The 15,999-nt window shown below is 37.0% G+C and overlaps 1 protein-coding gene across 9 annotated transcripts in view; it reads left to right on the top strand.

Moving 5' to 3' along the window:
* The window catches only part of MTMR1 (myotubularin related protein 1), a 73,707-nt gene that overhangs the window by 25,928 nt on the left and 31,780 nt on the right, over positions 1 to 15,999 (top strand). For all 9 annotated transcript variants that reach the window (XM_064360528.1, XM_021674583.2, XM_064360516.1 and 6 more), the window contains 6 exons: positions 1,886 to 1,961; positions 9,953 to 10,047; positions 10,415 to 10,522; positions 13,717 to 13,818; positions 14,128 to 14,211; positions 15,037 to 15,186. In XM_064360528.1, the coding sequence (XP_064216598.1) occupies positions 1,886 to 1,961; positions 9,953 to 10,047; positions 10,415 to 10,522; positions 13,717 to 13,818; positions 14,128 to 14,211; positions 15,037 to 15,186 (615 nt within the window). The remainder of the gene's footprint in view (positions 1 to 1,885; positions 1,962 to 9,952; positions 10,048 to 10,414; positions 10,523 to 13,716; positions 13,819 to 14,127; positions 14,212 to 15,036; positions 15,187 to 15,999) is intronic.

Genomic DNA, 15,999 nt, shown 5'->3' with positions numbered 1-15,999 from the left:
TAGTTTATGCTTGTTGCATAAAATATATTTCCAAATCAGATGTGAGTATAAAAATGAATCCATTAATGGTTCTCTACACTCTCCCCCCACTTAATGTGTTAACTTCCAAAAATTTTTGGCTGAAAATGTCTTCAGAAACCAATCTGGACTAAAAATTGGAATTGAATTAACTGTTTAGAGGTAAAAATGATTCCTGATCTATATTATTTTAACCATGCATCTTTTGATAAGGAGGAGGATGGACCATGTCATTTTGTGCTCTCCCAGTAGAACTGACATACCCCTGACCAACATTCAACATTGAATTTGCTATTTATAGTTTGGCTTTTTTCCTTTTATAAAATTTGATGAAACTATTATGTGTAGTGTTTCTAAATTGACCTTTATTTAAGTCCTTTAATAAAACATAGTGAAATATTGTTGTAACTATGAAAATAATTACTATTTTGAATTTTCAATAATTTAGATTAGAATTATAAAACACATCCATTTAAAAATATTTTGCTTTACAAAATGATGCTGAAAACAGTATTGTTCGACCTGTTTTCCGCTGAACGCTAGTGGCCTCTGATGTTAACAGGTGGAAAAAGCAGTCCCCCATCAACTAGGTATGAGAAATGCATTATACTCTAGCGCCCTCTTGCTGATTCAGTGTACATTAACACACTAAAGACATCTCACTGAAAAAAGCAGCTGAACTTGTTTTGCTTAACCCAGCATCTCCCAAACTTTTTTTTTTTTCTTTAAGACCTATTCACATCTCTTGGAAAAGTAATGCTCTATGAAACACAGCTTTGGAATTTCTGGGGTTTTGATCACCTTATTCTTATTCATGACACATTATGTCAGAGATGCCAATGAGAAAGTGACTGGTTTCCTTGGCAGCATCTCACAGGGTGGCAGTACCTTGGAATAGGCCCCGAGTTCAGGCTTTAGTCCCTAGCTTTGTAGTTCAAGAACACCATTTTCTCACCTCCGCTGAATTATCTGGCACTATCCACCCAAGTTCACAAGAGACTGGCTACTGGGCTACAATGCCAATCTGCTCATTTAAAAATGTGGGCATGTATTTTTCTGGCCATCCAAGGTTATCCTCTTCCTAGTATCATGTAGCCAAGACACCTAGTAAATCATTAGCAATCTTCTTGGTGAGTGTGACGTTATTGCCAAGTGGATTGTCTTGGGACATGCCTGATGAAAACACCCTGCTCCACAGTTGGGGTTGGAATACTCTTGCGTGCCAGAGGAGAGCACATTCCCTTGTGGCCCAGATCGGGTAAACACTGACAACTTCACTCTTCATGTTCCCAGTCATACACTTTGCACATGCATGTTCGTGTGCATGAGCACATACACACACACATAGCTGGGCTGCAGTACCAAAGCCTAGGTCTTTCCTATTGTGTACTGTACCAAGACTATTCCCTGGTTATTTTCATGAGACTTCTGGCCTTCCCAAACTCTCTCATAGGCTGGGTCATTTCTACAGCTAGCTAAGCACCTATGTCTCATGTTGATTTTATTTGTATTAGTTTCATGCTCAGAAGGTAACCTTTTTCTGATCTTATTTGCAACTTCTAGCGACACCTTTTAATAGCTATCTGTGTAGTGATTACAGTATCTTTCTGTCATGTCAAGCCATTTATGTATTAATGCTTCCTAACTGTGAAATTTAAATATGTTGTAACAATTTGCTAGAATATGTAGCATGATGTCTTGTGATGCTGAGCTTTGAAATTGTCTTTTAAGGGGTTGGGTGCTTATATTTTGCACGCTTCTGTAGCCTTATAGTGATATCACAGAGCACCAAAATTCTTCACAGGTACCCAGAAAGTGAGATTTACTCCTGTTTTTTGTTTTGTTTTGTTTTGTTTTTTTCTGCCAGGCTCTAAGGGATGGAAATAAGCTGGCACAGATGGAAGAGGCTCCACTTTTTCCAGGAGAATCAATTAAAGCCATTGGTAAGTCTTGTGTGTACACTTCGCTTGTTGAGAGCCATAAAATGAAATGGCACTTAATTTGTGAGTGGAGGTGCTGTGTGTGCTAGAAACCAGCCAGACCAACTTAATTAGGGACAAATGGACTAGATCTATTCATCCTTATTAGTATCATCATGACCTAAGAGATAGAAGACTGCAGAGGATCCTGTTAAATTCCAACTCAGTGTTTGATGGCATTCCCAACAGAGGAGGGCCCTGACTTTTCCTGATGAACTGAAACACTCAGTGTAATGTCAGTTCATTGCTTTGTTGGAATCCTTCAGTATAAGGAAAATTTATCAATAGGAGATCTATATCATGTTTTAATAACAGTTTTGAGAACTCAGCAAAGAAATTTCAGTGGTCCCAAAAAACAATTTTGGTGCATGGCAAGGGCTTGTGTTGCCATCCTGGCTTTTAAAGGTGATGGCTTGAGGGCTCCCATATCCCTGCATGGTATATTGCCAGACCTTTCAGGAAGTAGTTGATTGTGCCATGGGTGGATGGGAGGGGCAGCTGGGTGTGCGATCTTTTCATCTCATCACTTGGTTGGGTTGGACAGTCTGGTTTTTTAAACTGTTTCCTTCTTCCTTCCTGGCTTTCTCCCAAAGAGGTGCACTTGGTCTCAGAGTGTAGTCATCTTGTGTTGAGAATATTTGAGTAGTGGGGCTCTCTGGCCAGACCTCCAGTCAATTACTGCTGCTGAACATCCTAGGCTGTGTCTGTGGACCATGCTTATCTTGTCCTTTGTTTTGAAATTCTTTATTTCCTTGGGTTCTGGGACTTCATTCTCTCCTGGCAGTCATCTGGCCTTTCTGATTTTTCCTTCTCTGGGTGTTCTAGCTCTGCCCTCATACTGCTTTCTTAATGATCTGTTTAAAATGCAGAGCTAATTATGTCATGCCCCTGCTTCTTTAGACAGTAAGCAACACAGATTTAGATTTAACATGTACAATTTGAAGAGGTTGTTTTTCACTTTAGTTTTATGATTTGTCAGTGGGTCAAAGTCAGTTCAGAAGAGATTAGAGCTGATCTAGGTAATTGACAACTTTGCGCATCAGATGCATATTTTGAATGAGCAGGGAGTGTTATAAAAGCTTGCATTGCAAGCTCATATTTGTCATAGCAAGAAGAGAAGACTTCAGTGGATTTAGCTGTGGTCCTAGTGCTCTTTCTCTCCCATTTTCTTTTCCTTTCACTCTGAAAACAGCTCAGAGAGAGAGAGAAACTCCAACCTGGCCCCACTCCAATACCAGATATTGGAAATATCTTATAGTTAGATGTTAAGGACATCTGCAAATCCTTAAGTGGTGTAAGTATGCTTTATGCTCCTCCAGTGGCTTGCAAAGGGTAAGTTAAATTGACCCCCTACTTTTAAATAACATATATTCCTGGAGGCAATGTATTAAAATAGGTCATTGTAAAGTACCTCCTCTGGAGTATTATTTCAGTTTGTCATTGTCAGAATGTGAAGAGTTTTGACACAGTATACACCTGAGAAACCATCATCACAGTCAAGATAACAAACATATCCATCACCTCCTAGAAGTTTTCATTTCCTTATGCCCCTTTATAACCCCCACTTCCTCTGCCTTCTCCACCATCCCCAAGTACTATAGGCTAGTTTATAGTTTCTAGTGTTTTATAGAAATATAATCATACAATAGGTTCTTTCTTTGCCTAGCTTCTTCTAATCAAGTAATTATTTTGATATTCATCCATATTGTGGTATGAGTTAACAGTCATTCCTTTTTATTGCGGAATAGAATTCCGTTATGTGGCTCCATGACAGTTCGCTTATCCATTCATCTGGGTTATTTCTACTGTTTGGCTATTACAAATAAAGCTGCTGTGAACACTAATGTACAAGTCTGTATGAACATACATTTCCTTTTCTCCTCAGTAAATACCTAATGGATGAAGTGGCTAGATCATATGACAGCTGTACAGTCTCTTTAAAAAACTACTAATGTCTTTTCCAAATGGCTGTTATCAGTATACATTTCCACCAGCAGTATATGAGCATTCCAGTTTTTCCCTTCCAATTTGAATACCTTTTATTTCTTTTTCTTACCTTATTACTCTTGATTCAACCTCCAGTAGAATGTTAAAGAGAAGAGATGAGAGTGGACATTCTTGTCTTCTTTCTGATCTTGGGAAAGCTCTCAGTGTTTGGCCATGAAGTATAATGTTAGCTGTAGGTTTTTACTGTGGATGCCCTTTATCATGTTGAGGGAGTTCCCTTCTATTCCTAGTTTGCTGTGAGTTTTCACCAGGAATTGTTAGATTTTGTCAAATGCTCTTTCTGCATTGATTGATTTAATCATGGTTTTTCTTCTTTAACCTATAATATGGTAGATTACATCAATTAACTTTTGATTGTTAAATCAACCTTGCATTCCCAGGATAAATTCAGCTTGTTTATTATGTATTATCCATTTTGTAAATTGTTGGATTTGGTTTATTAAAAGTTTGTTTAGAAGTTTTACATCAGTATTTATTTATGAAAGATATAAGTCTGTAGTTTTCTTGTAATTGCTTTGTCAGGTTTTGGTATCAGATATGAATAGACACTTCTCAAAATAAGACATACAGGCATCCAATAAGCATATATAAAAAAAAGCTCAGTATCACTGAACATTAGAGAAATGAAAATCAAAATGAGATACCATCTCACACCAGTCAGAATGGCTATTATCATATTAAAAAGTAAAAAAACAAAACATGATGAGGTTGTGGAGAAAAGGTTTCATAGAATGAATTGAGAATTATTCTCTCTTCATTAGTTTTCTGGAATAGCTTATTTCTTACTTAAATATCTGGTAGAGTTTACCAGTGAAGCTGCCTGTACTTTGAGTTTTCTTTGTGGGAAGGTTTTTAACTACAAATTTAATTTCTTTAGTAGTTATAGGACTGCTTAGGCTGTTGTTTTCTTTTGAGTAAGCTTTGGTAGTTTATGTCTTTCCAGGATTTTGTCCATTTAATCCAAGTTGTCAAATTATTATCATAAAGTCATTAATCATATTTCCTTACTCTTTAATATCTATAGAATTTAAAGAATAGTCTTTAAAGAATATTAAAGAATTAAAATATCTGTAGTGACATTTTTCTCATTTCTGATATTGTTAATGTACATGCCTTTTTTGTTTTTCTCATCTGTCTGGCTACAGGTTTATTAATTTTACTGATCTTCTCGAAGAGTCAGCTTTTGGTGTTTATTATTTTCTTTTTTCTGTATCATTGATTTCCACTCTGATCTTTATCATTTCCTATCTTCTGCTTACTTTGAGTTTAATTCACTCTTCTTTTTCTAGCTTTTGAGGTGGAAACTGTGATCATTTATTTGAGATTTTTGTTATTTTCTAGTATAGGCGTTTGAATTTTCCATCCACTGCTACTTTAGTAGCATCTCACCAATTATGACCTTGTGTTTTTATTTTCATTCAGATCAAAATGCTTTTGAATTCCCCTTTTGATTTCTTCTTTGACCCTTGGGTTATTTAGGAATATGTTGTTTAATTTCCACATATTTGTGAATTTCCCAAATTTTCTTCTATTATTGAGTTCTAGTTTCATTCCTTTGTGTTCAGAAAACATACTTTTTATATTTTAAATATTTTTATATTTATCAAGGCTCAGATTATGGCTCAGAATATGCTCTGTCTCAGTAAATGTTCTATGTGAAGTTGAAAAGAATGTGTTTTCTGCTGTTGTTGAGTAGACTGTTCTATAAATGTTAGTTAGGTTTTGTCAATAGTGTTCAAATCTTTTGTGTTCTTACCCATTTTCTGTCTATCTCTATGAATTGTGAGAGAAAGAGGTTTTGAAATCTCTGACCGTAATAGTGTATGTGTCAGTTTTCTCCTTACTGTTCTATTAGTTTTGTTTCATGTATTTTGAAGCTGTTATTAGATACATAAGTGTTTAGGATTCTTACATCCTTCTGACTACTTGACCTCTTTATTGTCATGAAATGACCTTCTTTATTCTTGGTAATATTCTTTGTTCTGAAGTCTACTTTGTCTGATATTATTATAGACCTTACAGCTTTTTTAAAATTTTACTAACATGATATACCTATTTTCATCTTTTGAATTTGAAACTACTTATGTCTTTATATTTAAGGTGGGTTTCTTTCAGGCCACATATAGTTGGTTCTTTCTTTTGTCTCCAAACTGACAATCTCTGCCTTCTAATTGGGGTGTTTAGAACGTTTACATTTTATGTAATTATTAACATAATTAGGTTTAAATCCACTATCTTGATAATTGATTTTTCTTAGTCTCATTTACTGTTTGTTCTTTTTTTCCTCTTTTTATGGTTGAATTGAGTACTTTTGTTTTAAACTTTTATTTTAGGTTCCAGGGGTACATATAGGTAAACTCGTGTCATGGTGGTTTGTTGTACAGATTATTTTATTTTTTTATTTTAATTTAGTTTATTATTATTATTATTTTTATTTTCTCCCCCACCCCTGTACAGATTATTTCATTACCCAGATACTAGGCCTAGAACCCAGTAGATTTTTTCTGATCCTCTCCCTCCTCCCACCTTCACCTTCAGGTAGGCCCCATTGTCTGTTGTTCCCTTGTTCATGGCCATGTGTTCTCAGCTCCCACTTCTAAGTGACAACATACGGTATTTGGTTTTCTGTTCCTGTGTTAGTTTGCTAAGGATGATGGCCTCCAGCTCCATCCATGTTCCAAAGGACATGATCTCATTCTTTTTTCATGGCTGCAAGTATTCCATGGTGTATATGTACCACATTTTATTAATCCAGTCTGCCATTGATGGGCATTTAGGTTGATTCCATGACTTTGCTATTATGAATAGTGCTGCAGTGGACATACGCATGTGTGTGTCTTTATGGTAGAAGAATTTATATTCCTTTGGGTATATACCTAGTAATGGGATTGCTGGATCAAATGGTAGTTCTATTTTTAGCTCTTTGAGGAATCACCACATTGTTTTCCACAATGGTTGAATGAATGTACACTCCTACCAACAGTGTATAAGCGTTCCCTTTTCTCTGCAACCTCATCATGTTATATTTTTACTTTTTAATTTGATGATAGCCATTCTGACTGGTGTGAGATGGTATCTCATTTTGATTTTCATTTCTCTAATGTTCAGTGATACTGAACTTTTTTTTAGATGCTTATTGGCTACATGTATGTCTTCTTTTGAAAAGTGTCTATTCATGTCCTTCACCCACTTTTTAATGGGGTTGTTTGTTTTCTTGTAAATTTGTTAAGTTCCTTATAGATGCTGAATATTAGACCTTTGTCAGATGCATAATTTGCAAATATTTTCTCCCATTCTGTAGGTTGTCTGTTTAATTTGTTCATAGTTTCTTTTGCTGTGCAGAAGCTCTTTAGTTTCATTAGATTCAATTTGTCATTTTTTTTCCTTTTATTGTAATTGCTTTTGGCATCTTTGTCATGAAATCTTTGCCAGTTCCTATGTCCAGAATGGTACTGCCTAGGTTGTCTTCCAGAGTTTTTATAGATCTGGGTTTTACATTTAAGTCTCTAATCCATCTTGAGTTGCTTTTTGTATGTGGTGTAAGAAAGGGGTCCAGTTTCAGTCATCTGCATGTAGCTAGCCAATTATCCCAACATCATTTGTTGAGTAGAAAGTTCTCTCCCTATTGCTTGTTTTTGTCAGCTTTGTTGAAGGTTAGCGGGTTATATGTGTGCACTCTTGTTTCTGGGCTCTCTGTTCTGTTCCACTTGTCTATGTGTGTCTGTTTTTGTACCAGTACTGTGCTGTTTTGGTTACTGTAGCCCTGTAGTATAGTTTGAAGTCTGGTAACATGATGCCTCCAGCTTTGTTCTTTTTGTTTAGGATTGCCTTGGCTATTCAGGCCCTTTTTTGTTCCATATTAATTTTTAAATAGTTTTTTCTAGTTCTGGGAAGAATGTCATTGGTGATAGGAATAGCACTGAATCTATATTTTCACAATATTGATTGTTCCTATCCATGAGCATGGAATGTTTCTATTTGTTTATGTCAACTCTAATTTCTCCGAGCAGTATTTTCTAATTCTCATTGTACAGATCTTTCACCTCCCCAGGTAGCTGTATTCCTAGGTCTTTTATTCTTTTTGTGGCTATTGTGTTCCTAATTTGGCTCTTGGCTTGGCTGTTGTTGTTGTATAGGAATGCTAATGATTTTCGTATGTTGATTTTATATCCAGAAACTTTATCAAAGTTGTTTATCAGCTGAAGGAGCTTTGGGTCAAGACTATGCGGTTTTTTACTTTTTAGAATTCCGTTTCATCTCCTGTGCTTGCATATTAGCTAGTTTATTTTGTTATGTAACTAGTTATTTTACATTGTTATGTCTACCTTCAAGTGAATGCATGCTGCTTCATGTACAGGATAAGAACCTTACAACGGTATACTCCCATTTGTCCCCTCCCAGCCTTTATGCTGTTGTCATCCATTTTACTTTTACATATGTTACAAACCCCACAATATATAGTTTTTGTTTTTGTTTAAACAGTTATCTTTTCAGGATAATGATAATAATGCCTTAGTGTCCTACAGAAGCACTTGCCACTCCGTTCCCTGCCAACTTCTCTGGCCTCGTGTTCCATTGTCCTCACTGCACCCATTGATCTAGGCATACTAACCTCTAACAACTTACCACTGTGCCCTTCCTCTCTTCCTTCTCTTACTCCCCCTACCTACTTTCCTACTGAGTTAAGGTGATCCTTTTCTGAACTTTGATTATCATACTTTGTGCCCACATTGTTGTTTTAGCTTTTGTCAGCCTCTAGTACAGGGGTCCCGAACCCACGGGCTGGATCAGCACTGGTCCATGGCCTGTTAGGAATGGGGCTGCACAGCAGGAGGTGAGCAGCAGGCTAGCAAGCATTACCACCTGGGCTCCATCTCCTGTCAGATCGGCAGTGGCATTAGATTGTCATTGGGGTGCTAACCCTATTGTGAATTGCACATGTGAGGAATCTAGGTTGTATGCTGCTTATCAGGATCTAATGCCTGATAATCTGAGGTGAAACAGTTTCATCCTGAAACCATCCCCCTACCTCCGCCCTGGTCCATGGAAAAGTTGTCTTCTGTGAAACCAGTCCCTGGTGCCAAAAAGGTTGGGGACCTCTGATCTAGCATAATGGCGATTTTTGTGTGTGGTATCTCTCACAGGTGGTGGGCTGCTCCTGGACAGGAACTGTTTCCAATTATACCCAGAATCCCAGCAATAGAAGGCTCTCAGTACATAAGGAGTTATAGAAAAGTTAAATCAAAATATTTTGAGAATTTGGTTCAATGACGTTAATGCCTTTTGTTGTCTCACTTGGAGTCATGTATAGCTATGTCTATTCTTGTCATTCCAGTGGAATGGCACTTTGGGAGAACATGAAGATGTATCTTTGTGATAGGTGTGAGCTTCCTAACACTAACAGGAATTAAATATGTCATGTACTTAATAGATATTAACAAAAAATTAAAACTGATGAGAAAGCTGATAAGGAATTTGAAACAAGTCTTTTTCTGCTTCATTGACATGGTTCTAGTTTTTGTCTTCTGTAAAAAGTTTCCTTTGGAGGTGTGTTAGGAGACAGTGTTTAGCTTTCATTAGTTTCAAGTAACAGTAATTCATGAAACGGTAGCCCAGGGTTTTCAGAGTTTAATTCATATTTTGAATATGATTAATTTATCACCCAGGGAAAATTTTAACTACCTAGAAAAAAATGACAGAATGTAACTTATTATGAGGCCCTTTACTTAAAACCCCATTAAGTAGCAAATCAGAATTTTGTTTTAAAAAATTCAAATTTATTAGAAGACTATGCATCTCTCTGTTTTGAAAGTCTTATGATCTCATTCTATAAAATATAAAAACCCTAGAAAACTGGAATCACAAACATATATTTGGAAAACTCACGTGAAGATTTACGGAAGCAGAAGTCTATGGCGGTAGCTGCTACTTTGGCCTTTTTCTTTCAGTGAAAGATGTCATGTATATCTGCCCGTTTATGGGAGCAGTGAGTGGAACCCTGACAGTGACGGACTTTAAGCTGTACTTCAAAAATGTAGAGAGGGTGAGTTTTTAAAAGTGTGTTTTATTTTAAAAGAAACACTTTGAAATGCTAAAAGAAGAAAGTAAAAAGTCCCCTGAAATCCCATTACCCTGAGATAACCACAGGTTGGGCTTTGAGGTGTACACTTTTGCAAACAGATGTTTGTATATTGGAAAAAAGGCTTTTAAAGTACCTCTTAAACCTGGAGGGGAAATTCCATTGTTGTCTCAATGTATATTTCATAAGGAATGCTATCAATCAGACTTAAGTTTAGCTGGGACAAAGAGGGAATGAGAAGTAAACAAACATATTGTAACCAAGCAAAGACTTAAAATACGAAAACTGTTGACTAACACTAATAGGCATTAATCTTAATATTTCAACCTAGGACCCACATTTTATCCTCGATGTTCCCCTTGGAGTGATCAGCAGAGTCGAGAAGATTGGAGCACAGAGCCATGGAGACAATTCCTGTGGTATAGAGATAGTGTGCAAGGTATAATACCAACACAAGGGAAAACTAAAAGGGGGCGGTCAGCTCAGAACTTTTTCTCCTTCAGTCTTCATGATCTTTGGACAGTAGAATAATTTCTACTGCTAGTAACTCAAATATTTTTGGGACAGTGACCTCTTCAGATCTCATGTCATTGAATTTAAACTATTGTGTAACCCTTTGAAGTAAACCTTTTCTATTGAAGTACAGTTGTCCCTTGGTATCGGTGGGGGATTGATTCCAGGACCTCTCCCTCAGATACCAAAATCCACAATGTCCAAGTCCCTTACATAAAATGATATAGTATTTGCATATAACCTAGGAACATTCTCCCATATGCTTTAAATCATCTCCATATTGCTTATAATAACTAATACAGTGTAAACACTATGTAAATAGTTGTTATACTGTATTGTTTAGGGAATCGTGACAGAAAAAAATGTCTGTACATGTTCAGCACAAATGCAACCATCCTTTTAAAAAATACTCTATCTGCAGTTGTTCAAATCCTCCAATGTGGAACCCGTGGATAGGAAGGGCCGACTGTATTTCTAATTAACATGGACCTATAACCTAAGTGCTGACATTATTTGTCACATCTCAGAGAAATCAAGTGAAAAGCAGAGATCAATACATTTCCCATTTTGTTGTTTTAAGACTACTTTCAGAACGGTGTGCGGATGGTCAAAGACTTCCTAAAGGGACGACAGTGGTCCCTAAATTCTGTGATTAAAAATGAGATTAAATTTCTTGGCTATGGTGGAATTTTTATGTTGAGCTGGGCTTATCTGTTTATTTTGTACCCTTCCTCTAATTATTTAAGTAGAAATGTGTGTGATAACTTTAATTATGAAGTCATGTAGGACACACTCTTAACTGATGTATTTTATTCCCACTGACTTTACTTTGGTAATGTAGTTTACCAAAATCCCTACCTGAAGTACCAGGAAAGAGATCCTGCCTGCAGGGTTGTCAAGGCCCCTTCCAAATTTTAGGTTAGGATTCCTTACAATCTATTTGTTTTAATTCAGTCTCTGAGGATGGCTCCCTCTGGTTGGTCCTAAACTGTGCTCAAATCCATTTTTTTTCCCAAAGAACCCTTTACTCTTCCAGATCATGAATCTGTTGGCTTACTAAACTCACTGTAAGCACTACCTGGCAACTGTCCTTCTCAGGCAGGGGTCCCCATATGGAACAATGGCAAGCAGAGCGGTGACTTGATCGGTTCTGCAATTTTGAAACATATTGTCCCCTTTCTCACGACTCTTGAGTATCTTCCTGCTATACTTAGGCTAAAGGAAAAACTTGCCTTACAATACCTCTCCTCTCTGCCTGACTCACTTTCCTCTGCAGCTTTGATTCAAGCCACCCTCTCCTTATTCTGGCCGTCCCAGTCACATGGGGCTTTCCTTTGGTGGTTCATACTTGCCTCATACACACACACACCAGAATCTTTGCACGTGCTCTTTCCTTAGCTTGTAATGCTTTCTGTTTGAGCAATCTTAAATGGCAAGTCAGCTCAGTCAGCCACTAAGGTGTATGTTTGTAGCCAGTGGAGCTTAGAGGGAAGGCATGTCAGGAAATTAGTTGCTTAGGTGGGCGTCCTGGGGCTCTTTTACTAAGATATTTTTATGGCCGGGGTGAGCACTTGCTAACAACTGCTTTAAATGTTCTCTAACCTAGAATTACTAAGGTCATGCTCCCAGCCTTCTCAGATCATGCCTAAGAGCCTTACAAGGTGTGAGGTTTGTTTTTTAACAGGTGATATACAATTCAAAAAATACAAAAGCTGTATATAGTCAAAAAAATCAGTCTCCCTCTACCTGCCACCCTGTTCCACTCATTACAGGCACCCACTGTTCCTGATTTCTAATGTAACTCTCCACAGACAGCCTATGCACGTGAGAATGTATGTATAGTCCTTTGAAAAGGTAAGTGGGGCCAGGTGCGGTGGCTCAAGCCTGTAATCCCAGCACTTTGGGAGGCCCAGGCAGGTGGGTCACCTGAGGTCAGGAGTTTGAGACCATCCTGGCCAACATGGTAAAGCCCTGTCTCTACTAAAAATGCAAAAATTAGCTGGGCATGGTGGCAGGTGACTGTAATCCCAGCTACTTGAGAGGCTGAGGCAGGAGAATTGCTTGAACCTGGGAGGCAGAGATTGCAGTGAGCCAAGACCGTGCCATTGCACTCCACCCTGGGCAATAAGAATGAAACTCCATCTCAAAAAAAAGAAAAACAAAAACGAAAGAAAACGTGAATGGTAGTATATTATATACACTGTTCTACTCCTTTTCTTTTTTCCCTTGACAATATGTCTCGGCACTCTGTTATGTCAGTACATGCAGAGCTGCTGCTTGTTTTAACAGCTCTTGAGTGTTTCATCAGCTGTACTGCGGTTCATTTAATTATAAATGCTGCCTATTGATGGACATTTAGGTTATTTCCATTCTTTTGCTGTTACAAATAATACCACAAGAATAACTTCATTTTAATTGCTATTTAATTTGTTTGTGGTCATACTTACTTTCAAATGTCATCTAATGTTAAAGAAGCGTGAGATTTTTGTGTTTAACTAACAGGAGCATAGATTTTTTGAAAGGTCAAGGACACTGCTCAAAACATCCTGGGAGGAGATCACACCATCAGAGCTGGCCTTGGTGGGATTATTCCTGCTGACTTGTGCTTTGGCCTTTGGCCATCAGCTTGCATTATGGGGCATTTTAAGAAACTGGTGTGGAGAAACAGCATCGTATTGCTGCTGTAAGGATGTTACTGAGGGCTACAGTCTGTATGCGATAGACAGTCCTTTCTGCATATGCAGGGGTGGAATGTCTGCTGCATTTCTGTTTTATGGCTGGCATGAATTCTTAACTGATTCTTTCAGCAGCTTAAAGAGTATAACTAATTTTGTGGCACATGTTTAGCAAGAAAGCGCATAGGACTTGTGTATGAATCTTATTCTTGGTTCCATCTGATGAATTTTTACCACATATATCCCCTTTGTTCCAATTCCCTCACTTAATTTTCTAAAATCTCATTGAAGGTATTTTTGTTAAATTGCCTTTTGTTAGTTGGAACAAGATAAAGTATAAAATAAGAAATGAATAAAAAATGTATTTCCTTATTTATGGCATAGTATCTGGCTTATAGATGCTTGATATATGTTGAATAACTGAGTTTTGCTAATTGTTTAACAGGATATGAGGAACTTGAGGCTTGCTTATAAGCAGGAAGAACAGAGTAAACTAGGGATATTTGAAAACCTCAACAAACATGCATTTCCTCTTTCTAATGGACAGGTAAATACACCCAAGTAAACCTTTTCTGCATGCATTTGTGGGGGTCCAAATATCTTATGTTTAATTATTCTTTTTTCCAGAGGTTATTTTTCCTCTCTTTTTTCCTCTATTGGTGACTAATATTAGAATAAATTGGAAATTTGTCAGTTCTGGGTAATGCTTAAGAAAAGCTGCTACTTTGAGCTTTAAAATTTGCAGATTAAAATAGGACTCAATACATTCAGCTCATATTAGAATGAAAATCTTTAATATTGGGTATATTATATGAAAAAGAAATAGTAACGTGTGTTTTGTGGTTTTCATATCCAGGCACTATTTGCATTCAGCTATAAAGAAAAATTTTCAATTAATGGCTGGAAAGTTTATGATCCAGTATCTGAATATAAGAGACAGGTAAAGTATATTGCTTAGCAAACTGAAAATAATAGTTTGAGCATCTTTTTCTCTTCTAAAATGTTAGAAAGGATGTGGTAGAGAAGAAACTTTTTCAAACATCTCTACTTGATGCTCTCTTTTCCCTGTGCCAAACCTTAGACTTTATCATTGTTTGTTCGACCTTTTTCCAGAGGGCGAGTGGGACTCAAGGACAAGGATGCGTTTAAAAACCAAATCTGCCAGATTGTTTTTATTAGATGTTCTGGTAAAGAATTGATGAGTAAGGATCCAAAGCACTGACTGCAGTTAGATTCAGAGCATGTGCTGTGACTGTTATCAGTCTGATCTGGTGTTCCCGGGTCTGGGAACTCATCAGTGCGTTATCAGCTTCAAATTATTCTACTAAGATCTTATTTTCATGACATTTGTTTCATGATGTAGTCTCTACCTTATGTTTGGTATAATGTTTTACATTACTTATTTTAGATATTTGTAAGAAGTATCCATGTTTCTAAAGTCCTTTTGGGTATATTTTCAAAAATAACTCTGAGCTCATTATTTATAGAAAATAGGACAAGAAATATATAGAAATGTGATTCTAGTGTATAATTTTCATGTTGTAGCATAGTTTGGATATTCTTATGCTTCTTTAGATTTTTAGAATGTCAAGGAAATGGGTTTACCAAATAAATGTATACATATATTGACTTTTAAGTTACAATGAACAATAAATTATAAATGGATTTTAGTTGCAAATAAGAAATGGATGTGGTTCATGCTTAGTACTTTTTCAAAGTATAAAGTCATGCCTTTCCCCCTTCCTCCTTCTCCAACACCTTATAGGGCTTGCCAAATGAGAGTTGGAAAATATCCAAAATAAACAATAATTATGAGTTCTGTGATACCTACCCTGCTGTCATTGTTGTGCCAACTAGTGTAAAAGATGATGACCTTTCAAAAGTGGCAGCTTTTCGAGCAAAAGGCAGAGTTCCCGTAAGTAATAAACATGATCATTTATAGAGGAATATATAGTGCATTAGATCTAATATGGAAAGATTCAAGGCAAAAAAGAATCTAGTGAACAAAAATGGAAAGTAGAAAAATAAGCTTATAAACCTGAACATACCTTTGATTCTCAACAGATACCTAATTATGTAAGCAATCTGTTTGCTGTGATTCCGCCTTGTACAATTTCCTATTACTAAATACAAGGGTAACTTGAGTCATACTCTCAAAAAGTAGTAGAGGATAACAAAGGAGTAGCAAGAACAAGTTAGCATGCTGTTGTATTACTGGATCGCATTGCTCGTTTCACAGAATCATCCTAGAGAAGATGCTTCTTTCTTAAATACTGAGCATGATGCCATAGCTGTGTGGGTGGGCCATCATTACAGAAGTAGTAGCAGCCAGCAGGGAGTAATGGTTTGAGCCCAGAGTTTGCATCTGGTATAATCCTGAGTCACTTGGCCACTGGAGGAAAATGAGAGGTGGGGTGGCAGAGTGTCAGATTTTATAAGAGCCTGTTTATTCGCTCTGTCCTCACCCTACCATGTATGTTATTATTGAGATACAAAGATGTTTTTTAAATTAGGAGACAAGATAAAATTAGTCAGTCAAATTGGAACGGGGCTGGATTTTAGTAATAGTTTGATTTAGGATTTGTTTTGCTTAGAATCATAGAATTTTGGGGGTTGTAGGGGATTTTTAGAGCTCATGTAGTCAGAATTGTTTCATGCTGACCAAAATATTGAGTCTGGTGGCCACTACAATGCTGTGCTTGACCTGCCCACTCTCACTTTTGAGGAA

Source organism: Aotus nancymaae, unplaced genomic scaffold (assembly GCF_030222135.1).
Source record: "Aotus nancymaae isolate 86718 unplaced genomic scaffold, 86718_ANA_hifiasm-v0.15.2.pri h1tg000004l, whole genome shotgun sequence".
NCBI classification, from domain to species: domain Eukaryota; kingdom Metazoa; phylum Chordata; class Mammalia; order Primates; family Aotidae; genus Aotus; species Aotus nancymaae.
The sequence above is the reverse complement of the archived record's forward strand: the minus strand, read 5'-3'. Positions and strand labels throughout refer to the sequence as shown.